The sequence below is a fragment of the Serinus canaria genome, chromosome 2 (genome assembly GCF_022539315.1).
Source record: "Serinus canaria isolate serCan28SL12 chromosome 2, serCan2020, whole genome shotgun sequence".
Taxonomy (NCBI): Eukaryota; Metazoa; Chordata; class Aves; order Passeriformes; family Fringillidae; genus Serinus; species Serinus canaria.
The window spans coordinates 85,418,463-85,445,794 of record NC_066315.1 but is presented as its reverse complement, the minus strand read 5'-3'; the positions used below and the strand labels follow the sequence as shown (position 1 = coordinate 85,445,794).

Below are 27,332 nucleotides of genomic sequence, written 5' to 3'. Positions count from 1 at the left end.
ATGCATATTTCATTGCTTAATATGAATAAGCCTAACTGCTTAACAGAAATGCTGTAACATTTTGTGTAGCGAATTTCTTACAGAGATTTGTAGGTGAATTTTTATATATCATACACTTCTCTGAAGAAGTACACACAACTAAAATGTGGTCTTTGTCTGGGTCAGCCACATAGAAAACTCTCAGAAACAACACATTATTATGCATTATTATTCTGCAGCTTTGCTTTGAGTCCTGTCAGCACTTCATAGAGGGCACAAGTCTCGCCTAACAAGAAATCTAGCAGGTCACAACCACCTTTGGGTGTTACTTATGGTGGCTGTGACACAGAAAGGAGTAGGAAAGGACAAACTGGCACTTTATAAGGAAAGCTAAATTTGCTTTTTTCATCTCCAGGTGGCTTATATTATAGGGAACAAAAAGTAACATTGCTTTAGAGAACCTGGGCTGCATATGAAGAGCATATGTGTTTTCAAAGTAATATTTAACATGTAGTTGAGACTGTTAAAGTTTCCAACCTTATGTATTTCACAGATCATCATTTACACAGTCCCAACAGTAGGGCAGAAAAGAAAAATTAACTCCTTCCTTGAAAGCCTTCTGTGACAAAACCCCCTTAATTTACATGAATTTCACTATGAAGAGTTACTACTAAAAGCAATCCTGCTGCCACCTCTTTGATAATTTCTCCCACTTAACCTCACCAGTCAGAAGTGATTCCACTAATAATAGGTAAAGCATCAAGAGTATAAAGCTCACCAGCAACCAAGGCTGCATGACTGAGTATATAGTGAGTCATGACAGAGTCACTATACACTGTTTTCAAGACCAGACTATGCATTAAACATGCACAGGTTGGAAAAAGACAGGAGATGGGATACAAAAAGTAAATAACCTACTGTGAGTGTTTAAGGCCTTCAGCCTTTACCTTTCATTTGGAATTTTAAAATGACCCACTAAGGGTATTTATCAGGCTCTGAACACAGAGATTTCTCTTGGAGAGTGACTTGGCAGAGGAGTGTGACCAAACTTGAGCACCTGGACTCTGTGGAATGCAAATTAATTATTCCCATTAGAAATCCATGCTGGGGAATAAAACAGTAAAAGGCATCCTCTCTGTGAGCCCATCAGATGAAAAATAACTGTGATCAAAACAATCTTGTAAATTCACTAATCAGATGGTGTTATTCGTCCTAGAAAAAGCCACATCTATCTATATATCTATCTATATCTATCTATATCTATATCTATATCTATATCTATATCTATATCTATATCTATATCTATATCTATATCTATCCTCTATATCTATATCTATATCTATATCTATATCTATATCTATCCATCTATATCTATATCTATATCTATCTATATCTATATATATATGTGTGTATCTTGGATGCAGTGCTAGAACAAGATAAATGCAAAATAGCTTTTTGTGAAACATTTTTTTTCTTCTTCTAAGAGAGACTTCCCTCCAAACACTTCTGACACCCGTGTCCAAGCAAATCCCTGCCTTCCCGCCTTTTGCTAAATTCCTTGGTGGCAGCAGAGGGCTCCCTTTGGCAGCTGTGGCAGCGCCCTGCTCTGGAAAGCCACACAGGAGATGGTGTTTGTTTGCGGCACTTCTTCAGAAAGGCAGCATGAAAGCTGCCCGGTACCTCTCTGCCTTCTCTCGTTCTCAGATGAGGTGCTTTCCAGAAGAATTCAGTGATTTTGTCAGCCAGCAGCTCAGTGCCGCTGAGTTCTTACTAGGATGCTGAAAGACACAATCTTTCAGGAAGGAAGGATGATGAAAATAAGGAACAAATTACTGACCAGAGAAACATCTGCAACTTAATTTATTACTGAGAGAAAGAGAGCAAAATACATATCCTATCGACTTTGGATTAATGGTGTGCAAATCAACTATCCCATTTTTTTAGACACTTAAAACTTAGTTATCCTACTTTTGGGAATGAATCCTGTGATAAGAATTCAAAAGCCTTTACCTGTAAAAGATATCAATTAAAATGAAATCAGAGGACAATATAGATGAATTCACTAAAGCAGTGAACGACAAACTGGGAAAAGTGAAAACAATTTGTATGTCCTGTAAGATGCAAACAAATGGAGTAAAGTTATTTCTTCTTCCTACAGAACTACAGTTGAAAAAGTAGGAAAACTGTAGCATAATGGTGTTTATATAGAAAATGTCAATGCCAATATGCTGTGATCAGGGAACAGGAACAGCTTTTTTTTTCTACATATAATACTAATAGCACCTGCTCTTTATCAGCTGCTCCTCTCCTGCAGTTTCCCCTGCATTACCTTCAGCTTGTTCTCTCCCAAAATTAAGGAAGTGCCACATGGCTAAGAAGAGATGGCCAGAGAGATTCCAACACTTGTAAGTCCTTGTTTAGAAGCCCATGGGAAGCTGCATTTGGTTCTCCCAATGTTGGAGACACAGCACAAGGATGGCCTGCCTATGCTGTCAGATCCTGGGGGGACACTGGCTTTGCCTGGACAAGCACTTAGTCCCATGAGGTGACAGCTACTCTAAAACGACCTGGGACCACCCATCACAGCAGCAGCTTTCTCCTTGTTCCTGCACCACACCCCCTGTGCTTGGGTTGTAATGTACATGTGCATGTGAATGTGCAGTGTTCATATCTCTCTTCTCCCTGTGAAGTGAAATAAACAGGGATAAAAGATATGTAGTTTTTGTAAGCATTGCATATTTAATTCTGACTTCCCACATCACTGCAATAACTTCTCGCCCCATTTTCAGGTGATGGATTACAACAATGCTGCCCAGTTTTAAGCAAATACTACAGTCCACAAAATCTCTAATAGTGGTGCAGGAATCTAACATAAAGTTAAGGAATGCACATATTGGTGCATTGGACCTCTATTTAAAAAAACCAACTGTTTCAATCAGAAAGTTTGAGCCTAGGAGCCCCAAAAGAAACAATTTCTATCAGAATAATACTCATTTTAGAAATGACTAAAATTGTGAGTGGAAAATGAATTCAGGCCTCTTTTACAAGCCATTTTTCAAACAGATAATTAAACCAGCCTTTTAATAACCCTTTTGTTTTGAAGGCTATGTCATGTAGAATTGTACAGAATGATTGCAAGTTCCCTCTACAGTGCTAGGATTAGGCAAAAACTCTTGAACAAACCCTGAGGTATGAGAGATATGGTCTGAAACTGATGGAGACTGCCAACAAAATATATAGGTACTATACATTTGAACATGCAATAAGTAGAATGTCTACCCCTATCTGTCAAAATCATATATCTTAAAAGAAAGCTATTGAAAAACTCCATAATACACATTGTAAAGCAGAAACTGAACACTTATAAATAAATGTGTGCCAACTCAGAAATGGTTTTGACATCAACAATCACAATTATGTATGCCATCAATTACAAGGGATAAAACTGAAAACATGGAACCAGCTATTCAGCCTCAAGAGTTAAATAAATTTATAGCTATCAAAACTCATGGCAAGTCCTATGGGTTACACAACTAATGGCTAATGGTTATGCAGCAGAATGGCAGGTAGGGTGGTACTTGGGCAAAGGTTGGACTTGATAAACTTGGAGGTCTCTTCCAACCTGAATGATTCTGTGCTTCTATGATTCTGCCTCTCCTGTTTGCTCTCCTACAGCTGTTGATGTTAGCCTCTGGCATAGATGAGAAAGGGGACTACAGAGACCTCTCCCTAATTAGAAACTTCAATTTCTAGAGCTTACTGTGCTCAACTGCATTTATTATTAATTCATGAAGTACAATTAATAATTTAAATTCATTGGGTTTGTTTTTATTTATTGTAGATCATGGGAGTTCTATTCTCCTACTTCTGCAAAGATCTTGCCATCCTAAGGATGGAAGAATGTATTACTTAAAAGGCATCCAAGACTCAAGCTATCTTGGCATCTAATGGAGATAACCTTCCAGCTGCCAGAGCTCAAAGTGCTTTATCTCACATTCTATTTTTATTCAATAATTCCATTTCTTTAAACCATGTACTGGCCTTTTGAAGGCTCAGTATTTTGTGTAGGGACAAACAGACTTTGATACTGAATACCATCAGTCATACATTTACTTTCTCTAAATGCAAAGAATGGCTCCAAAATATGCATCACTAACTAGATTACTCTGCCCCATACTCAAACTCCTGATAAGATCCAGCTACTCAAATCCTAAATAATTAATTGCAAATTCAAAGTGATGTTGTTTGCCTTTTAAGCATTTTATATAGTCTTTCTTCTTGAAAGGTTTTCATTTTTTTAAAAGTATAATTTCCATTAACTCCTGCTTTTAGTCAGGCTATAAATACCAGAAGAACAGTCTCCCTCCTGGTATTTTGGCACTTCTGTATATTTTCAAAGCCAGAAAAAGTAAGCGAAGAGACATGAAACTGAAAAATAATGAAAATAACAAAGAAAATATGAAGAAAAAGTTAAATAATTCACCCTACGAATGCTCAACAAAAAATAAATGCACTGTTTGGATTCAAATAGTGTCTCATGTAGTACTTTGTTTGCTTACAACATGCTTATTCCAAAGCAGCACTGCATGTGATACTAAAACTTGTCTAAAGCTGGTCTCCAAGCCTGGTCCTTTGGCACAGCTCTTTCCCACATTTTAGCACCTGATGACACCAGGCTGATTCCTATTTCACTTCTACAGTATGAAATACTTGACCTAGGATGTTCTGTAGTTAAATTTAATCCACCAGCCCTGAGTTTACTTGTCTAGGATTCAGATAAACTTGACTCAATTCCTATCTCCACCACCTACTCAAGTGGCACCTCAGACCCATTTCTGCATCATGATTTGTATTTGTTACTCCCTGCAAGCCATTACACAAATAAATCATAAATCCTTATGAGATGCTTCCACACCCCAAAAGTCTGTCATTATTAGGCTAGCAGATGATTTCAAAGCCTGATAAAAGAACAAGGTATTATCATCTCTCTCTCTTTTTTAAACATCACAAATCAGTTTGATTGTGTTATCTCACATAAATATGAAATTAAATTGTGATTCAATTATTATGCTTTCCAAACCCTCTTTTCTAATTCAAATCTAAAGCAGATTTTAAATTTTAATAAAATCTAAGAGTAATAGGAGTGTGTGCACACAGACAGAGCCACTCTGAGATAAAACAATGTGTAGGAAAACAAGCCTCTCACTCTGTGCCATCCCCATGCAGTGTCTCCAGCAGCACCTGATAAAACCATCACTGTGCTACTCATCATCAAATACCAATCACACCCAGGCCCTACACTATAGTTCATCATCCAGGGTCAGGTGAAGATCTAGATCCAAACAGTGCTGCACAGTCAACACATTTTTAAAGAGCTTTTTCCTTATAAATTAATAGCCCTGTTTGGCTATTTATTTCTACGGAATTCACAAGTGTTGCTCTCAATTTCTAAGCATGCACAAGTGTTGCCCAGCATAGGCTAGAATTAGTGCAAGTATCTTCCATATGCTTATTCATGTTTAATAATGGAGTGATTTTTCCTGATGCTGACTCATAGGAATTGTACCATTCTCCTGAGACAGATCCATCCAGTTCAATGAGACCAACACAGAGATGGCACCACAGCAAGAGCCTAATCCTGAGAAGACTGATTTTCCCTTAAGGGATCTGCATTTAAATAGAGTGCATGGACAAGAAAAAAACAGTAGTATCTTCCTGTTTGCTATTATGCAGTTTTGGGGAGGCTCTTTAATTAAATATATGTAAGTAAAACATTGTATCTTATGGATGATAGTGCTAGTCTTCATGAAATTTGGAATACCAAGTAGAGTGATTCCTAAAACTTTCTTATCCTAACTTTCTTTTGCACTCATTGTTTGTTATGGCACCATTTGTGACGGCTTTTCTAAACCTACTGGAGAACCAGACATTCCTAATTATATTATCTTTATTTCATTGCTAAGTTGAACATGTCCCTATAATGTTATAGAAAACCTTCTCATAGGAAGCTGCCCTTAGACTGCAAAATATATTGTTTCTGTTCTCTTAGACTGCAAGAACAGAAACAATATATTTTCAACTTAATTTTTATGCTTTTAAAACATGCTGAACTGACATCTGTGGTGGCTGAAGCCTATTTTTTTCAAACAGAATATAAATATAAGAGGAAAAAAAAAAAAAAACCAAAAAACCACAGCAGAAGCTTCCCATGGCAACTTCCTCAGAAGCTGTCTTTGAACGATTACCTTGAGGGGGTCACAGAGCATTTCAGTTTCTGTGGCTCATTCAATCCTGTGGCTTTCTGATGAGCAAATACCACTGCAATGTTATTTTCTCAGATATAATGCCACTCTAGTGTATCTGGTAGGCAGGTCACTGAACACCTGTCCTAAGGCAGTGACTTCTAGTTGATTACTGTACTTCTAAATGTCAATCCTGAAAAACTTTTATCCTGAAAATCTTCCACTGTGTAAAGGTTTAGCACAGAATCTCTCCAGATCATCACAGGAACTCAGTTGTTATGCACTTATCATGTACCTTAGATTTCTGTAATTCATTTCAGCTCCCACTGAACAAATTCCTTCCTACTATTCATGTCTTGATTTATCAGTGACCCTTTCTATCTTCAACCAACAGATACAGACATTTCCATCTGTCTTTTGCTGGATGACTCCCTGCCTTATTCCTCCTCCAATTTTCTACATCATTATGCCCTACCAAGCTCTCTCCATTCCAGATACAGTCACACTGGTCAACAAACACAAAAGGTAAAATGCTTCAAATGAACGCATCAAGATGTCTCATTTTCCCATTGCAACAATTTATATGAATTTAGCATACCATTTTCTATAAACCTATTTCTGCTTTCCCCTAGCCATAAAGGACTTTATTAATTAGTGTTTTTTTTTTTTTTTTTACTTCACATTTCACTGTCTCTTTTATGAGAAAAAATCCCTTGCCCATGAGAACCTTCTGCTGGAACAACAGCAAATGTTCATAGTGCAACTATATATAAATATTTAGGGTTTCTGATTTTGCTAAACACCATGTGTGTCAGTTCATGCTTACTAAAAACTTTGCTGAATGCTAAGTAAGCCTGACAAGTTTTCCAGTTGTGCACTGAAAGCAATGAGACGTATGCAACATGATGCACAGGAAAAATAATTCCTTTCAAGTGAGTTTCTCTTTGATGTTCCTGAAAAGATTGAATACCAAGCTCATGGCAAAAGCCAAAGATGTGTGTGTGGGAGTCTGAAGGTGATGAATCAAACCTATCAGATAATAGGGTCTCTTTGCTCTACAGGTAATAAATATCATCGTGTCTGCTAATCTAAATCATTGAGATATGTCTAAAAATCTACTTTCTTACATGTTTATGTGTTTCTAACTGGAATATCTTCTGCTCCTTTAACTCACATCATGCATTAGCAAGGGCTGATCTCTCTTCATTTCCTGGAGATGTCATATTATCAGTCCAGCTGAGTGTATTTTAAAGATAAACTACTTAATTAATTCATCATCCAAGTATATTGACTATCTATCAGAGTGAAATAGTTCAGTTAGGATATTCTCCTTCCACGCTTCTGCACATGTCAGCTAAAAGGGACATTAAACTACTGAACTTTATGTTTGTTTTGAAACTGTCTTTTAATCCACTTAAGAGTCTCATCCAGATCTTGAAGAACAAACAAGCACAAGAGCTGGATTCTATCATGATTAATTACAATGGAAATCAGTCCCAGCCCAAACATTTACTGAATGTTTAATCCTCGTTAATGCTTTTACTGAGTATAAAAGAACAGTTCAATTGAAAAATAATATAGTATTTTTATTATCATTATCCTGTAATGTTGTTTCTGCAGCAAGTGCTTCCTAGGGAAAAAAGGTATTGGCAAAAACTAGGAATAAGAGGTTTTGGTATATGTGTGTATGAAGACGGTGTTGCCAACAGAGGAGATACTTCAATATGGGATAAACCACAGAAATAGGGATAAAGCATGGAAATAGGCAAACATACAGGAGATTTATTTGATTTGCACAAGCCAACTGCAGCAGTCAGCACGTGCAGAATGCCAAAACTGTGTGGGGAAGTGGGTAGCAGCAGGCGATGCCAGAAAGACGTAATGCACAGTGTATGACAGAAGGTAAGACAGACAATCCAGTGTCAGCTCATTTTCTTTGTTTAGAGACTGGCTCATCTAACCAGAGTGTCCACTTTGCCTCTGCTCTTGCCACATGCATAAGTTCCTTTTTTAGCATGTTGGGGAAAGTGAATATGCTTTCAGCACATGCTAATTTATAGCAAATACCAAATGTTTTTGATCACCCGTTATGTTAGAACAACTCCACAAAAAAGAAAATCTGTGTCATTTTTCACTCACTGTTGTTGTCTCCTCTTTGTCCTAACTTCCCAGAAATGCTAAAAAAATGGATGGAAAGGTAGTCAAAAAGCCACATATGGTTAATGACTTTAAACACTAAAATCTTACGTTATTTGGGTAGTTATCCTTCTCATAGTATTTGCACTAGTTTCTGCACATTAGGAAAAAACAAACAAACCCAGAAAGTTCATCACCACTTAAACACTGGATTTACTAAACCACGAAACCAAACTCATCCAACTTGGGTGCCGCAGCTCATTCCCAAGGCCACACTATGCCATCGAAAGACCACCTCATAAATGTGCTACCTTTTCTTCCCAGTGGAAGTTAAACTCCTCTATAACCACTTTGCAGCCAAGCAGCAGTAGACATTTTGTTTTCAGGGCTGCGGAAAGATAGCATACAGCACGAGAGAGAAAGATTTTAAAAGGCGAAATATCTCAAACTATTTTTTGCTTTATGAATAAGTTCAGCTACAGACACAACTATTAATCTTTATGCCAGTTCACAGTAGGTTACAGCATTTTAAGCAGTCTCCATCTGAGGTCCTGATCTGAACTCTCTAGTTATGCATAAGCAAGGCCATAAATCACCATAAACCATTCTTCTTATTCTGCTAAGGACATTTCAAGTCCTGTAGAAGACAGAGTCACCCACTGCATACAAGACTGATTAAACAATAGTAAGAAGAACATAAGCCAATCATCAGCACACACTCAAACCACTCCCAGTGCATGTCTGCCTACCGAAGGCCTGGTTCCTACACCGATATATATAAATATTTGCACGTTCCCTAACTTGGAGCAATTAATATTTATACTCACATGACTTCCTGTTTGCTCGTGACCGTTTCCTCTCTCTAGGCACCGCTCGCTGGCTTGGCACTTGGGTGGCAGACTTGACGATGCGATCCATGATCTCATCCGCGGCGTCATCCGTCGCGTTCGGGGAGTCATCGTTGCCAGCGTTCCACGAACCGATACGGCCTGGAAAAGTCCAGCAAGTGAATTCAGGGAAAAGAGGAGAGGAAGTCTCTTGCATCACTTTGGTTTTGCAATTGAGTTTTTTGGGAAATTACAGCAGGCAGCTCAGTCATCCTGACTTCAATTTGACTTCTATTCAAAAAAGAAGCAGCTACCTAATGGAGAATATTTCTAAATCACTGCTGCACCAGGAGAGAGACAAGAGCTCAAACACAATTATAAAAAATATATATTTATATACACACTTCATATTCCTTTAAGCTGTGGTGTCTTGCTCTTGAGCACACAACTGGCAAATGCTTGCTAGAAGCTGCCTACAAGCCAAGGATGGATAGTGTAGTGTGACCATGTTTCTCTCTGCTCCTATTAAAAAGACAGTAGAAGACATGGCACATCTTAGAGATTGATGCAAATGGGAAACACAGGTCTTTTTGTACTGAAAGAAAGACATAATAATTTCTGAGCATCTGTATCACAACCTAGTGCAAAGGAGATTAGAAAAGGGCATAAAGTGTGGTTTGATATGTATTGTCCCCTTCACAATTCACCTTCCTATCACAGAACTGTATGTGTCCTGGTGTGACTGTGTGTGCTCTGTTGTCAGTGGAAGTGTTGGCAAGCTGAAAAGCTGAAAGCAATTTTGGTTAAACCCACGAACAAACAAGTGAGCCATATTTTCAAATCCAAGAGTCTGGCACTCTTCACCCCACAGAGCATTGTGTAACACATCTTTGGGTTCCTCCACTACTGGCTACTGTTCTGTGTGCATTTTGTTTTTAAATTATTTGAAGGCTAGTGTGCAGTGTGAATACTGACAGTGAGCTTGGCAGGAGTGGATGTGGTAAAATTGCAAGCAGCTAAGAAATCACCAACAAGGCCATTTTATACCACATCTGTGAAGTCCCTGAACAGCTTTGATTAGGCCTTTACTCAGCTGGCTCATCTCCTTGCATTTACAGGAGCAGTTCTACTATAACAGTGCTTCTGACAAGCTCTTGTCTGGCTCACCCATCTTCTGCCTCTGCTGTTTTTCTGGGGAACAAGAACAAGCTGACTCTCACAATCAGGATACTCCCCTTATCAGCATTCAGTGGATTACTTCAGCTGTTCAGCTTGTTGCAGTGCAGCTTGAATTATTTAATCTTTGTACTTTAGTTAGCTGACTGGCTTCTTACACTGGGGCTGTGAAACTTCTGAATTAGCCAGGACCATGGTTTTAAGCCTTAGTAAGGTACACATACACAGACTTAGAGTTGGATGCTGTGGATGTGCTATCAGTTGTATCAAAAAAAAGGTATCGAGAAAGTGTAAGATATCCAGATATGAAGGAGAAGAAATACCAGGTAAGAAAATGAAGACTTGAATTTTGGTGCATCATCTTTACTCCAAAACAATCTTCCATGTATTGCAAGTATGGGAGTGACGAGGGGAACACAAAACAAGTACCTATTACCTTTGCAGTTTGGCAGGGAGGTGGTTAAAAGACACATCACCTTTTTTCCTACCCATTTTCTCCCCTGTCATTCATAAAATGCTGCAAGGTCTTTTCACCTGAGTTTGAATTTCTGCTTTCTACTTCCTTCTATTGAAAATAAAGAGAAAACCACATTTTGAATTCTCCAGATGTCCCATTTTGCTTTCATGATGAGAACAAGAATTGGTGTGTTAGTGGGCGGTCACCATCATCACGCAGGGAGAATTGAAAATTTCTGCAAGCTTGGACTCCTGATACCCCTACTCTGGCTGTGATCTGTTTTGAAACATCAGGAAAATTCTTCTTCATCCCCTTGCCTCTCAGATCACTTCTATCATGAAAACGCCACTGGGATGTTCTCCTTCCCTTTCCACCTTTTCAGCTGTGAGTGCTAGGCAAGGGGGACACGGCCCACGTTTGGGCCCCTGTGCAGCTGCCCCAGCACAAGAAAGGTGGCCAAGAGGAAATGCTGGCGCTCACCTCGGCTGGCACGGCTCCGAGTGCGGACGCCGAGGGCCATGGTGCTCTCCCCCCCCACGGAGCAGGTCTTCAGCACAGCCTTCATGTTCTCGTGCTCGGCAGCATCCTCGGCGTACTGCAGGCCCTGGGGCTGGCTCTGGCAGGGAGGGGAGCTGCTGGAGAACTTGCCGGACTGCGGGAAGAAAAGGATTTGTTGTTTCAACTGAGAACAGCATGGACAATAGGCCAGGGGATGGACTGCGAATTGCAAGGAAAGAAGTGTCCTCCCACGCTTGGTTTGGAGTAGAGCTATTCCCAAAAGAGCCCAGCAACAGTTGCTCCTCTCCAGAGTATTCACTCTGACCAGAAATAAACCTGAAACAGGGTGGCAGCAGGGAGCAGAAACAGTCAGAGGAAGAACAGATGCATTAGCTCGAGCTTTGTAATTTTGACCTCATGTCTGACAGTAAAAGGTACAAAGCAAGGACTTGCTTTGAAACCTTCGATCCAGACTGGGCCTGATCAGGGGTCAGGCATAATGCTGAGAGGAACAGCATGAGACTCAACAGAAAAAAGAAATTGCTTTTCTTTCTGTACAATCAACTTTCACTAGCAAGACAAAATGGGGATAGTGGTCTAGGAAAAGACACCTTTCCCTCTTGCCTCTCTGCCTTACTGCTCAGAAAACTCTCAGTCTGCTCTAAAACACAATTATCTACAAGTAACTTTAATACACATTACCACTAATGCTTAAAAAGTCCCTGGTCCCAAAACACCCAAACAAATTATTTATGGCTGAAACACAAAAATTGCAGTCAGAAGTCAGAAGAACAAACAAAACCTTACAAGAGATAGAGGAGTCTGCCTTCTGCTTCCAGGTCACCACGACTACATGAACAACAGCAGCTACACTAGCTGGGCAGGCACAGTGTGAGCATGCAGCAGCCCAACCAGTGACCAAAACAACCACCTAGGAATGGGTGGGAGCAGCAGAAGTGGGTACTTTCTAAAGAGAAGGGCTTGCATTGCCGGGCTGCTCTCCCTTCCCAGACTCTGTCTCCAAAGGGCTTGGATGCTGGTATTCACCACTGTGCTCTTATCTACAGAAAGGTCAAAGCGCATTGGAAATACAGCCCTGATGCAGGAAATACCGACCCTGTTGACAGCAAACAGGCATCAACAGATAATAATAAACGTCGGTACTCTCACTCATATCAGCCCAGCATCAGACACAGAAGTATGTTTTGTTATTCCTTTTAATCTTTCTTACTCTAATTCAGCACAGATGAAAGGACAAGTGCTGCATTCTCTTCTTCCTTTGCATAATAAACAACATTAATTATTCACTTGATGATATCAACCCAGTCAGTTAAAGGGATGCAAACCTGCAAAGCCCTTCTGTCAGAGAATGGTAAATTGAAAAACTTGGCCCTACTTTCAGAGCTTTGATCAAGTCCCCATCTCAAGACTGCAAATTGAAAAAGTTTAATCTGGAAACCAATGATGAGATGATTCTATTTTAACATAGTGACTTTTTGGGGTAAGATAGCAAGTTAACTGAGTAGCAACAATAATCCCTACAAGGCACTGAGCTAAATATATCAGTAAAAGACCTATTTTGATAGCTAGAAGTTTGTTTTCTTGTTAAAAGATTAGCTTGCAACATTTTGATGTGAAAAGTATGCAAGTTCTAGAGTTTCACGTGTGAAATTAAGAGACAGAAAAATATTAGAGAAAAACTCTTATGAAAGGACATGCTGTATTTGCATTAAGACTACTCTCTTATACAATGTGGGCTGCTTAGTAATCAATACAATTTCCAAAAAATTCCAAAGGATAAAGTCTCCACATAACTGTTAGTTCCTGTTCACACAGATTAGTTACATGTTGGCATAAACAGGCAAATTATTGTAATTTTCATTCCATGCCCTAAGCTACACAGCACAAACCATCACTGGGGGCAAAGCTCTAGAGCCAAAAGTTTTATTTCATTTCCTTAATTTTCAGATGTTGCCATAAATTGCTGGTCAAACCTCAGCCTGGTGAGAAAATGACCACCACTATGAAACAGCATTAAGCCACATTGTTTATGTTCAGCAAATTGAAGAAAGCTCTTATGCTGAACAAAAAAGATGCTTCTCAAATCAATAAACTTTTATTATGAATATAGCTAGACCATCACCTTCAGAAGCACTTTATGATAGATACATGAACTGCTCCATGGCTCACCTCTATGATGGATGAAGTGTCTCATTCTCTACTTATACAGCAAGGAAAAGAGTTAAGATTTGCTTAACATCACTCTATATTTATGCTTTTGAAAACTTTATAAAATAATACCAAGTGGGATAACACAGCTTAAGGGGTGTGAAATTTTCCTGGTAATCCATAGCCCAAGATAACTTATCCATAACATTTAGATCACTGATGTTTTGGGTAATGGGGATACTTTGCAGTACATTACAGACAGTAAGGAAAAGAAATGAGGAAACTAAAAATTATTAAGGCCTCAGATAAGGATATCCTCATTCAAGAGGACAGGAATGCATATGGTTAAAGCTGACTGTAAAAATGCATTCTTATGATTGAGACAAAAAGGTATGAGAAGTATGTCATGGTTCATAGTTCCAGTTGAGCAGATGGAGTTGGGCAGTCCATACTGAGTTAGAAATTAGATGTCACAGCACACAGGAGACATGAGATGACATGCTTTTTCAGAGAACCATACCTCAACATCCTCTTCTTCATCGGTCTGCCACTGGAAACAAAGGACAAGGTGGAGAAGGACAAACAGCAAGATTTAGGAAAGACAGCACAGTCAAACCATGACAGAGTAAGAGGTAACCATGGTACTGTTTATGCAATAGGAGGACATAAAAATAGAAGAAATATAAGGAATTCATTTTCATGCCTTAGACAATCAGCTTGCTCTTTTTTGTTTTTTCCCCTAAAGCTGACTGTATGTAGAGCAGACTCCCTGCCAGTAGGGTATGTAGAAATGTCCTGATTTACTTAGAAAGGGTGAACTGAAAGTACCCCTAACCCATCCCATTTATCTCCCTTGAGTCATGCAGTTGTTTGCCCCATGGAAGCTGACAACACTAGGTAGGGCTCCTTCTCCTTCCAGCTCTGTGCAGCACAGGGAGGTCCTGGCTGCTGTTCCTCTCAGTGCAGAGGTCAACTTCTTGGCAATTCCTTTTCTCTACACTTAAGTGTTTGTTTTAATTCCTTTTTTAAGCTGGGGTTTTTCAACTTCCAATTCAACAGGGCACTCAAACCAAATGCTGGGTAGTCTTTCAATAACTGCTTAAATTTCTCCAGTAGCTGCCTGATACCAGATCCTGGAAATCAGAGATGCAATTATCCATTGTTATTCAGGGCCTTCACCCTCTGTGACAGCAGGCATCTAAAATTATCTTGATGGCTGCACTACATTAAATGCAACAGACATACAAAACTATTATGTGATACAGAGTATTCTCAGATTTGGGGATTTACAGGGAATTAGCAAACTATTTAGATCTGTATTCCCAAATGCCTTGGGAATTCTTTGCTAGGTTAGAAGATGCCTCACATGGAAGTTTCCCAAAGTAAAACATGGCTTCTCGAGTATTTGGGCTCCCTGTTTCCATAATTTTCAGTTTGATTGTTTATAAAGTGCAAACATAGTCCAGAAATTTTATGCACATCTTTTTATTAGTGGGTTTTGTTTTGGTTTTTTTTTTTAGAAGAAGTATTCCACCAATAGTATTCCTCTAATGTTACTAATACACATTTTTGACCTTATCTCCATCTCAGCTCTGATTTCTGTCTGGGATTGATACATTCTGTTCCAGAAACATTTATCACTGAAAATGAAAGCCTGATTTACTTTGGCCCTCAGTTTAGTTTCAGCACAATCTCCATAAGAAGATTAGCTGTGACTGTTGAGCAGCACATTAACATTACTTTTTAAGGGTATGTTTTATGCAAAGAGTGAGATGCTTATTCTAATTTGGACACAGTGATACTGACAGAAACACAGGCAGTGTGTTTTGCAGAGGGACCATGGCAGGTATGTTCCCTTTGCATTAAAATTGTCTGTTTTTCTTTTTTCTGTCCCCTGGGGGGCAGAAAGTCACTCCATAAAACAATTCTTCTGAAGAGGACCACTCTTCACTTTTTGTCATGAATAAGAAGCAGAAAGAAGAATAGGAAATACAAACAGTCTTGTATTCTAATTCTATCTATCTATCTATCTATCTATCTATCTATCTATCTATCTATCTATCTATCTATCTATCTATCTATCTATCATCTGTCTAATCTAATGCATCATTCTCTACATTCAGCTAATAAGTAAAGGGCAGCAGGAGAGTAAATGAAGCTAAACAATACAAAAAGACAGTCAGGGCAAGGAAAAATAGTAGAGAACACACATTACAAAGACCGTGCTCCAAACAAAAGTATATTTATAGTATTTCTATCAAGCTAGCTTTTTACAGGGTAAAGGCCCAGCTGCTGGCCTTCCAGCCCATTTAATCTAGCTAGGAGTGATTTGCTGTGGAATCACTTTAAGGGCACTTTGCTTGACTTTGCCCATCTCCAGTACCTGGGCATTACCATTTCTCTCCCTCCTGCTCCACATGGAGAACACTCTCTCCTGGAACCACTGTCCTACACCCAAAGCTACTCCAGTGCACAGGAGGTATAGTTCACCACTCCCTTCATATCCCCATGTCTGAAGAGGCATTTGCCTCTAGCAAATACTGACAACAGAAGTAAAAGCAGCAAAATAAATAAACCAACCTTATGTTTCACAAGGGAATCTGCCCTCACCCTGGTGTGTATATTCTGTCTTGTATTTACATCTTTATTTCACCACTATAAAAGCCACTGAGAAATAGCAATAACTTAGAAATTTTTAACATGTAATATTATCAAAAAGCAGTGAAAGAATTTTGGAAATACTGAATGCCACTTGCAGACACAAGATGTTAATTTGAAGGAAAAAAGGCCATTTGATTCTTCTGCCATTCAATATTGAATGCTGCAGGACAGTTTGAGATCTCTCTCCTTCTCTTCCTCCTGCCCTCACATTTTTCCTTCAGGCTAGCATTTCTGTGCAGTGGATGTGCTGTTTCAAAATATTATGTCTATTACATAGCAATTTTGGAATTGAAACTCTTAAGTATCGTGAAAAGCAGAGCTTCATAAATCTGGGAGACAGATGCTTATATTACCTACTATTATTAAAAATAATTTAAAAGCTCAGACTTGTATCTATAATTGCATTTCTTCCCTATTTTGCTTGCTTGTTATTTTGAGAGTGCCTGAAATGAGTGCCATCATTGGCTAAAGCCTGATATAAGGTTACAGAGACTAGGCAATTTTCCCTGTGAAACTGTGGCAAAAAATTTTTTTTTTCCTTACCCCTCTCCTGCAGACAACATTCACCAAGATTTAAACTGACAGTGCCCAGTCCACTTCAGCAAATAAAGAATGGATAAACACAAAGATATCTGTGGCAAATGGCTGAAAGAAAGACTGGAAATGTTCCCCATTGTGCTCCTGAGCCCTTCTCCATGTGAGTAGTTGTTGAAGCTGATGCAAGTTCTCCATGTCAAGAGCCAGCAGACTCTCCATGCAACAAGCCAGCACCTTCTGCCTTCCAAGTCAGCAGGGGGGACAAGGTTTGAGAGATCCAGGCCTTCTCCTTAAGAACTAGGCTGGTTCTGGCTTATTTCTTTCCTGCTTTTGTTAGAATCCCTCCTCATCTGCCTAAAAGCAGTGTACTGTGAGGTGATAAAAATGAGACCCTGAGTAAACTTTCAAAAGGACAGGGAGGTAAATTTCAAATAACTGTACAATACTTTGAGGTCACCAAAAGCAGAAAGTAGATTTTCATATGACTACTGCATCTTATAATCACTTTCTACAAAGAATTTCTTTCCAATGTCAAGATCCCAACTTTCTTTTGTCAGTATTTTTTAACTAGTGAATCACTGTCAATGCATTACTGATCTATCTCTCCTTTCCAAGCCTTCAAATATAAAACACTAAGAAAATCAAGACCAGATACAAACCACAGCCAAAACAAAACTACAATAAAATTCCACGTTTTCATAATTCTTCACACATAAATAGCTTCCATCCTGCTGACTTGGAAACTTGTTCTGAGGTAGATATAACTTTGAAGTTGTCAGAGGAAGCTGTGACAAATAGTCTGATGCAACTTCAATTCAATTTTACCATATACTGCAGTTCAAATAAAAGGTAAATGAGGCTGTATTACTGGGCTATGCTCAAAGAGATTTAGCTAAGTTCTGAAATAACTATGTGGCCACATTAATAATTCCACTTAAGAATATTGCTGTAAGGGCAGTTTACAGACTGCTGCTTTTTACTCATGCAGGCTTTTTGGTTCCAAGCTAACAAGACTGTTCTATAATTATAAATTAGAGATAGGCAAAATATACTCTCTTTTTTAAGATCTGCAAGATATTTTTTGGTGTAACACTAACTGTCAGATGGCATTTAATTCCTGCCAAATCTCAACAGCATCTTGAGCTTAACAAGAGGTCTTCCTCCAATACTACTTTTGTTCTGGGAAAGGCCTTGATGCCTCCTTCCCTCCATTTTCAGGCCATTGTCCCTGGTTCTGCCCCTTGCTGACTCACTGTCAAGCTTGAGACTTTTTGTGGTTTGAAAGGGTCCCATTTCTCTGCCTCATGAACCCAACTGCCAGTGACCAGAACTACTTTCCCTCTTGCATTTTCTGCAGGCAGGATATAGACAAGCCTTTTGTCCTGCCACAGCAGTTATTTTGGACAGATAATACACAAACACTGCATTATATGGTAGGAACACAGTTGGAAAACAGGAACTCCTTTACATCTTAGTCTTGCTTAAACTAGTAAAAAGTGTCAAAGATATGTGAAGGAATGAAAATGATAATTTACAAAATGCTTTGGTTAATGCTGTCTTTTGGCTCCATAAGAATACATCAGGAAAACCAAGAAGTAATTGCAGAAAATGATTTTACTGCTCTAGTGGTAGTTTTGTAAATTTGTATGACTGTATTGCACCTTGTCTATAAAATCAGAGTCTCTTCCTTACCCCGAGACTACACCAAAAGAAAAAAAAAAATTTTTTTATAATAATGCAGGTTTAACATTTTCTCTAGATGGGGCAGATTTCCAAATATAAAGAGGATATTGCCAGGAAAGATCTACAAATGATTGTGAGTCAATGACTTAAATACAATCTCAATTGATGTCAGTCCCAATACATATATATGTATTTATATTTTTATATTGACCCATTTGCCTGAGCCATAAAACTGTAATCAGCCTTGGGCTTTTCATGCCAAAGGCAGGGGTAGCCTCATATGCAATGAAACACTTGCATTTAATCGAGACTCCAGATCTGGATTCTGAGACAGCTGGAAACTTTTATTAAGTACTGGCACTTCTTAAAACTATTTGGATTGAGTCAAACTACATCAACTTAAAAAAAAAAAAAAAGAAAAAATAGAAAAAGGGGATTTTAAAACCTATTATGCTGAGAAAACTAATTTTATTTCATTTATTCTATGAGTATGCAATATTACAGTCAAAAAGTTTGCAGAGTAACTACTGTGGACATAAATTTGTCCATCCTTTCAGAATCCCAGAGTAGTCTGTTATCATAAAATTGGCTGGTCTGTGCTCTAAAGTTAAGAAAAAAATGCACATGAAATACACGTATATGTGCATATATATACACACAGACATTAAAAAAAAAAATCAAGGCTCAAGACTACTAGAATATTTAAAGATGGAGAAAAAAATCCATTTAAATTTGCCTGCACTCACTTAAATAGATGATTCATCATCTTAATTATGTTCTCAATTAGGACTGTAATTTCTAGGTTTTTTTCTTTTTCGTATTCTTGGCTGGTCAGATACACATGGCTCCTGATGTCTTCTAGATATCCTGGACCCTGTGCAGCACACAGATAAGCTCTTTTTGGCTTTTTGGATAATTAATTTCAGTTTGTTCTTGTCCTATACAATTTTATGAAGCAGGAATTATACACAGTCAAGGACTTGCAAGTTTTGTCTTATAATAGAGGAGAGTTCATTACTTACAGCACAAGGACCTCTAAAATTAAAAATAGAGTAACAACACTTCATATGCCACATGCAGTGAAAGAAAGCTTTAAAAACCCCTGCTATGGGAGATACAATTTGCCACTTACATCTGTTATCATTTTCCCTCTGGTCTTGTTTCTTTCCCTGTGGTTAGCTCGTTTCTGTTTTTGCTGCAGAACTCGTTCCCTGGTGGTGCGGTACTCCAGAGCAAACTCACTAATGATCTTGCAGAACTTATTGATGTTGACTTCACGTATCGCGTAGGGAGGATGGCCCATAAATAACAAAAATGAGTGAAACCTGGAAAAAAAAGAGTTATAGATGTAAAGGGGAAAAAAAAACACCTTATTGATGGTCTCTTGGAAAAAAACAACAACCTTATTTTTCACCGAATCCATTTACTACTTTACTAGCTCCCATCATTTCCTTTGTGCTGCAGAATTTTCATGGATGCTTTGCATAACATTGGTATGTTTTATAATTAAAACCATGAAAGTCTAGCCTATGATAACTTCATCCTAGTCTACTTTCCCAGGCTGATGCAGGAGATAAAATATTTATGGAACTCCATCACTTTATATGACTAATTTGGCACGTGAATGACCAATTTCATTTCTGTTATAGAAAAAAAAATATTTTTTAAGTTTCGATTCTATTTATTTGTATTAAACAACTTCAAAGAGGCTGTTAGGATTTTGGGCAAAGTCTAGACAAGAAGAATGCAGATTTACAGGCTAGCAAACACAAGAAGGAAAGAATTTCTGGTTCACAAAACTGACCATAAAATTATATTAGTACCAAGTAAATTAGTTTGGGACACTCTCAATTCACAGTTTTACTGCTTCTGTAGCATTCAGAGCTTTTGCACTATTTGCAGTTTTTACTATTGCTTCTATATTGGATGATTTACAGCAGCACACTGAATGTGTAAAAATGTATGGGAATTCCTTTTAACTGCATCTACATCCTTGAGGACAAAAAAGTCTGCCAATCTTAGAAAGATGCAAGTAAATGAAAACATTTTTAAGAACTATCATAGCAGTTGCAGGATATCAGAGGAGAAATTTGGTATTTTTTTTACTTGCACAATGCATATGATAAACACAACAGGAGACTAATGAATTCACTTCCCTTCCATTGCAATTGGGATTTCTGCTTACTTGTGGCATAAACCCTAAGTCATTACAAAAATGAAAGAAGAGCTGAATCAACTTCTCAAGTGTATACCCACAAATTTGGGATCATTTGGAATCCAGTTCTTAATTTTACCTACAGCAATTTGAAAATTATCCAAAAGTTGGAAAATCTATCACAATTTCATTAAACCCAACTGAAAATCCTAAGAGGAATCTTAAATCTGCCTTCAGCTGGTATATGCACAAAACACATAGTTGAAGATCTTGCCAACAGGTGTGGCTCTGCCTACAAAAGAACTCATTGTACAAGACTGATTTTAGCTTCTGCATATGATGAATTTGTCAATAAAACTTCATTTTCTTTGCTACAGTCTGTCCTTATTTATCAGACAGTAAGCCAAGCCTCCTTAAAGAAACCCCCAGGGATAAACAGAAAATCTATCAGCTTAACTATAAAGATGTTAGGTTTTGGAGACTAGGAGGCAAAAGACACAGTTATTGTGCCTTGGGAATAAATGATTGCTTGTAAGATTGCCTTTTTTAGTCAAAAATATAGAAATTTCTGGAGTGGGAATGTTTCTTCGACTGAGACTACAAAAAATATGCGCCACATACAACCCAGCAACATTCCCTGCAGGAATGGGCTTTAAACACTTACAAAACACTTATTTATGATGTCACAATTTATAATTTTATCAAGTCATTTACTATCAAGGTATTGCTGTCACCAGAATAATTCTCTACCTGTTAATTATTCTTCTATGAACAATCTTCAGGATTATGATTCTTTCTGCACAGTCTTTAAGGAACTCAGACATTTTTTGCTTTAGACTTGGCTTCATTTCATGCTTTGCTATAGCCTTAAGGTGATCCCATGATGCTTTGCACCGTCTTTCCATCTGACACAAGTTTTCCTGGAGTTGTTCAAAGTCAACCTGAAAAAAGGAAAAGAAAAGGTAACACTTGAAGTGAAAACACTGCAGCTGTATACTTGGATATTGGAGCAATGCAATCTGTGTATATGAAAGAGTCAAGGTAGTGGCAGCATCACATCAATTCACATTATTAATCATTAGTAAAACAACAAAAAATAGCTTTCTATATCACACTATGTCTAGGCATGTAATGTTAGCAAGGAAAACTGAAAACAAAGAAATACCTATACACATATATTTGGTTTTATTCTTGGAGGCCTAACATCTAAAGAACGGACAAAAAAAAAAAATTGTGATGTGTTTTTTCCCTTGCTAATAACTTCATGTTTGCACCAAGCAACTGCATGACTCAGTTCTTTCTGAGGTAATACAAAACTTTCTCTTTTTCTTAATCCTTTTCTCTACTACTCAAAGCTTTTTATACCCTGTTTACTGCTCACTGTTGTACCCCGCCAAGCATTCTCCATTTTAGGAAGTACTTGGATCTATTCCCTAGTCATGCACTGACTTGTTAATAGATGATCTAGTTCTAATCACAAAATTCATGGGCCAGAATTTTTTAAAGCTCTATTGAAAGTATGTGTTATTTAGTGATCTCAGCACTAACTTTCATCCCTTGATATACAATACCAATTTACTGGCTTGTAATGAGATCATATAACGACTCTGAAAGGCTCTCAACACAGTTAAAATAAATGATTGCACCTTACAGTAACATTCATCATGATAGAGGTCAACACATTCCACAGAAGGTGAGGGAGAGCTTCTCCTTTATTCATCAACCAAAAAAGGTGTTCAAATCACAATAATCCTACAGGAGACACACAGGACGTGTTGCTAACAACTCAACAAAGTGCATCAGCAACCCAGCCACAGCACTCAACAGATGAGAAAAATAAAACTGCCCATGTTCTGGAATTCTGAATAAAGGAAAAAATGATTTTATAATACCACTTCACACTTCAGATGAACTCAAACTATAGAGTACAGACTTAGCTCTCAGATTCTAAACACATCAGTGCTTGGGATGTTACAGTCTCATACTCCAGTTAATTCCTTAATGCTAAATGAAAACCAGTGTCAGGGGCAGGTTTTATTTCATTCTTCTTAGCTGTGTGCAGCATCCACTGCTGAGACCTATACTGAAAATAGCCATAAGAAATGCATTATTATTAAAAAGCTCCTGGTATTGATTTGATTTGTTTATGCTGTGATTTATAAAGTGATGAATTTTTCCTCTTCCCAAGGAAATAGAAACATCCTTTGATCCACTCTGCTATTCAGAAAAGCCCTGCAGGCGGAGCAGCTGTGGGGTATTTGCTTTCCTTATATCCATATCAATGCATATGTTGGGGAAAAAAAAAAAGTCCTTTCCAGGTCAGTATTTTCACTGTTGATGATAAACACATTGCTGCTCTCCACAGATGGTATATCTAAAACATACATGGAGAAAAACACTAGCATTCCTGTTAAGGAAAAAAAAAGAAATACAAGGTTTAGGTCTTCGTAAGAATTATCCAACCTGGCTGAGGAAGCATCTCAGCCTCTGTAGCTGAGAAATTTAAACTCATGAAATTTTATGGCAGAATGAGTTTTAATCTATGAAAAAACTCTGAGGTTCAGGCCTGTAGGGGTTCAAGAAACATCTCTGGAGAACAACAAATCTGGGGGAGTGTGGCGAATTCCTGTGTGGTAAATGGCCAGGAAATTACCAAAAGTCAGCACATTCACAAGAGTGGGGAGTTCCAGCACAGATGGGGGCTGGCAGGTTGGGCTAAAGGACACTCACGAGTTTTCTGAACACAAGCAAAAATTCAGTCCTCTGTAAAAGTCCTAAGGAGACTGCAGGAAGAGGAACACCACCTGAACTCTCCTGGAATAAGCCTCTGTGGAGCACAGGTGTGCTTGAGCAGGAGCTGTAGAGTCCTGGAAGGAATAAAGTAGGAACTCCAATACAGGATAATGTACCTGTGTATTCCCCAAAGGCAAACTATACAGCACCTGAAAGAATGTGCCAAACCTTCATGGAATCTCTCTCTGCCAGCTCTCCAATGTTTGGTCACTTGCTTGTGGACAGAAAGAAATATACTTGCAGAAAAACATCCTCAAAATAAAGTTCCAGTTTTTCTTGGATTCAGTCAGGTGCCCCACCTGATACTTGAAGAAATGCTATTTCACCAGCACCAATTTTGTGTGTAGACACAGAATCCACTACATTTCAGTCTGCTCCAGCTCTGTGGCTCTGCTTAGGATATTATATAAAAATGTAAGAGTAAGGGTGATGAGAAATCCCAGCTACAAGAGATCTCCAATCATGTGTTCATATGATAAGGAGAACAAAAACTTTTGTGGAGTAATAATGCCAATTATTCAATATATTATGCATAAAGAAAACATAAAAAGGCATTTGTAATATCTCTTTACCAGTTCACACCGCATTGCTAAGGGAGCATGGATTGCACCTGCTGATTAATGTGCTTATTTCCAACACTTTACTAAAGGAATTAATGATGTATAATAGTAGAGAAATATGAATCCTTTTTTTTGTTCCTTCTTTCTTGAAACGAAGGATGCACCAATTCTTGCAGGTGGATGGTCAATGCTGGGACTAAGAAGGAACTCAGGTGAGTTGTGGCTCCAGGATAGGAGTACCTCAGCACAGGAGGTACTCAGACAATAATTGCTGAGGCATTATTTTATAACTCTGTTCTACTGAATAAAAGGAAGCAGTAATCTGAAATAGTCAGTACAGCTTTCTTGGTGGACAGTAGCGTAAAGATATTGTACCTGCTACAGGTATTGTACCTGGCCCAAGGACTTGGAGGAAGGTGGAAACATACATTCTTCTTCCTCCTCAACACAAATATGTGCAAAAGATATGCAGCTTGCTGACTGAATAGTTACCATCTGCTAAAATTTTTAAAATTAATACATGTTCTTTTCTGCAGGAAAGGCCAGTTTATGTGACAAAAACTCCTCAGAGTAAGCCTCAGCAAGCCACTGCCCCAAACTCACTAATGGGCAACTTTGGAATTAAAAATCTATTTTTCAATTTGACATAACACCATATTTTGCACAAATGACTCAGAACAAAGAATAAAACCTTCCAACCACATGCCAGAAACAGCAGCACTCACTTTAATCACTTTATATCATTATTTACTGCTTGCTACCATAGAAGCAGATGACTTTGCCATAAACAACAAAAATAAAAAGATTTCTACCAAGTTTGTCATTCCACTGGGCTTAGAATTCAGTACCTCATGACAGACCTACAAACAAACACAACAGAACAAACAGTTTCTGTTCTCACTGTTTTTCACGTGACTCAAAAACTACCACCACCATCAAATGGCTCAGCATTTATTTCTCTGCTCATTCTGGTTCCCTGAACATTGGTCCTTACAAGGCCTATTATTTTCAAGTTCAATTCCATCCAATATCACATGCCATGTATAAAAGTTTAAAACTTTCTCATTCATGAAATAATACAGCATGCTCCAATCATTCAGGCAGGACATGGATCAGGGAGCCTTTCAGGGTTGGGGTATTATTCCTCTGTGTGGCCACAAATACCTCATGGCAGCACAGGAATTGCACACTTTAATATTTGTTGGGAGAGAGAGGAATGGTTGCTCTGGGAATTAGATGCAGTTGTTCAAACCTGAAATGCCTTCCATTATATATTCCCTAGGGCACCATATACAACTCCAGGTATGCACTGCCATGCACTGCAAAAAACTGCAGCCACTGGGAGATAAGAGGTCATTTTTCTTCAGCTTTCCTTTAGCTGGAATGTGCTTTACAAACACGTTTCCTCTTCCAGCTAAACCTCCTCTAGTCTTTGGGCTAAGGTCCCCCACTGCAAATACAAAACCATCCTAAAGTCAAAGATGCTGCACCTAAATACACTCACGTTTCCTGCCTCCTGTATTAACATTCAGCTCTACAACAGGGTCAAAGATTGCACAAGTGAATTGAAGCAAAAAACCCCAAAACCAGGAAAGGAATGGAAACTGATGAAGCATTTATTTTCAAAATCACTGTATCTAAGGTTTTGTTCGGAAGGCCAGTGAATAACTTATTACATAGCCTCAGCATGCTTGTATAAGATTTCTATTGTTTGATACTCTATTGTTTATTGGTAGAACTTGCTTCTTTTAGTGGTGAACATATAAAATCCAGTTATTTTCTAAGGAAGACCTGGATCTCTGCATTTTTTTCTTAGTCACAAGGTGTATTTAAGAGAAGATTGATGCTTTCACAATGACATCTGTCTTAAATGCACAATGGCAAGTATTTTATTGTACTTCATAGAAAGATATACATAACCACACACAAGCTTTCTCTTTTCAAAGTTCAAGATAGTTTCTGCAGCAGACCACAGTCTAGTCTGAGCTGTTTATAATTTAGGGTCAGACCGTTCATTCTCACATTATTACAGGGATGCGTTCTGGCAGGCAACATGAAATCTTCCTCTTTTCCTGAGTTGGTGCAGTGCCAAAGGAAATTCTGAGAATTGCTCCTTGCAAACACACTGTCATCTGAGAGCAGCGACCTTCTGTGGCGTAGGTTCAAAACTCTGTCTCCTCTAATATTTCCAGACTGGTTTCCTTCACCAAGTGTCACAAGAATTATCTCAGGACCCTTGTTAGTCTGACTTGCACACCGTGGGCATGCATTTTAAGCAAGATAGATGCCTGCTCTCTTAAGCAAGCAATATATAAAGAGGGCTCTGCTCAGACATTTCTAATTCTAGTGTAAGAAGTGGCATCCTGTGAAAATAATTTTGGAAATGAGAGCACGTGAATCAACCCACTAATGAAAAATTACAGGACAGAGCTGGCAGAGGCACTTACTGAGGTATGACCAGATGAGTCTGCCCAATTGTACACACATCTCTACTGCATTATACTTCCTTAAACAATATCCTAACTACATGGGATCTTTTTGCAGATGCTGTACGGCAGTTCCCACAATCTAGGACAAAGAAGAGCCATAACACACAGTAGGTCCCTTCAGATAGTGTTATGTCACCTGCAACAATTCCTGCACTCATATCACCTGGAATGTTATTGAAACACCACATCAGGCACATGTGCTAAACTTCATTTGCTCTCTTTGAGACACAACCCTAAATTCTCAATTGCCATGGAAACTCCTTCTCCCTTGCCCCAGTGCGCTCTGCAGCCAACAGGATCTGCCTTTCCCTGCTCTGCTTTCACCTCTGCTCCTGCTAGCCCATGCCACAATCTGAGGCAGCTGCTGGCATCACAAGGAATGACTGCAAGAAACCTTGCATTCCTGGACTTTTTTTTCCATGGAAAATAATTTGACTTTTGGCTTTTTTTTTTTTTTTTTTTTGAAATAATGTAGGGAAAACATTCTTGAATGATAACTGCATACAAATACTTTCTGTCAAGCGAGACATGAGAAACCCCACTGAAGGAATACAGGAGGCAACATGATTTTCCCTACCTTTTTTTAATTTTTTTTTTTATCCTTTCTCTTCTTTCCACTGTAACAGGCAGAAGCTACAGCATGTCAAATATCACTACTGTTCCAGCCAGCTCCTGCCTCCTTATGCCTCCCTGCTAAGGTCCTCAGAGGGCAGGCTGCTGCAGGCTTCCTTCTCCCCTGTGTATGTCTTAGGCTCATCCCAAGTTCTTTCCCATCAGCAATCCTTGTCCCCTCCTGTGTTGCTAACACTTCCTATTTCTTACTTTTAAAAGCTGCCTGCTTCTCCAGTGCTTAGTAGCTGTGAGTGTCTTACTGCAGGGGTAAAAAACCAGACAGAAGTCTGACACCTTGTAAGTCAGTTCAAATCAGGGGAAGGAAATTACAATTATAGTTTATCTATAGAGCTGGCCA

At 38.6% G+C, this 27,332-nt stretch overlaps 1 protein-coding gene across 6 annotated transcripts in view; it reads right to left on the bottom strand.

Annotated features, from left to right (window-relative positions):
• FHOD3 (formin homology 2 domain containing 3) overlaps positions 1-27,332 on the bottom strand; it is a 377,077-nt gene that overhangs the window by 10,557 nt on the left and 339,188 nt on the right. For 5 of the 6 annotated variants that reach the window (XM_030230647.2, XM_050970943.1, XM_030230654.2 and 2 more), the window contains 4 exons: positions 21,271-21,461; positions 19,498-19,690; positions 11,298-11,469; positions 9,185-9,346 (listed from right to left, as the gene is read on the bottom strand). In XM_030230647.2, the coding sequence (XP_030086507.2) occupies positions 9,185-9,346; positions 11,298-11,469; positions 19,498-19,690; positions 21,271-21,461 (718 nt within the window). Of the gene's footprint in view, positions 1-8,360; positions 8,399-9,184; positions 9,347-11,297; positions 11,470-19,497; positions 19,691-21,270; positions 21,462-27,332 lie in introns of all 6 variants that reach the window. The other variant, XM_050970942.1, reaches the window with a different exon arrangement.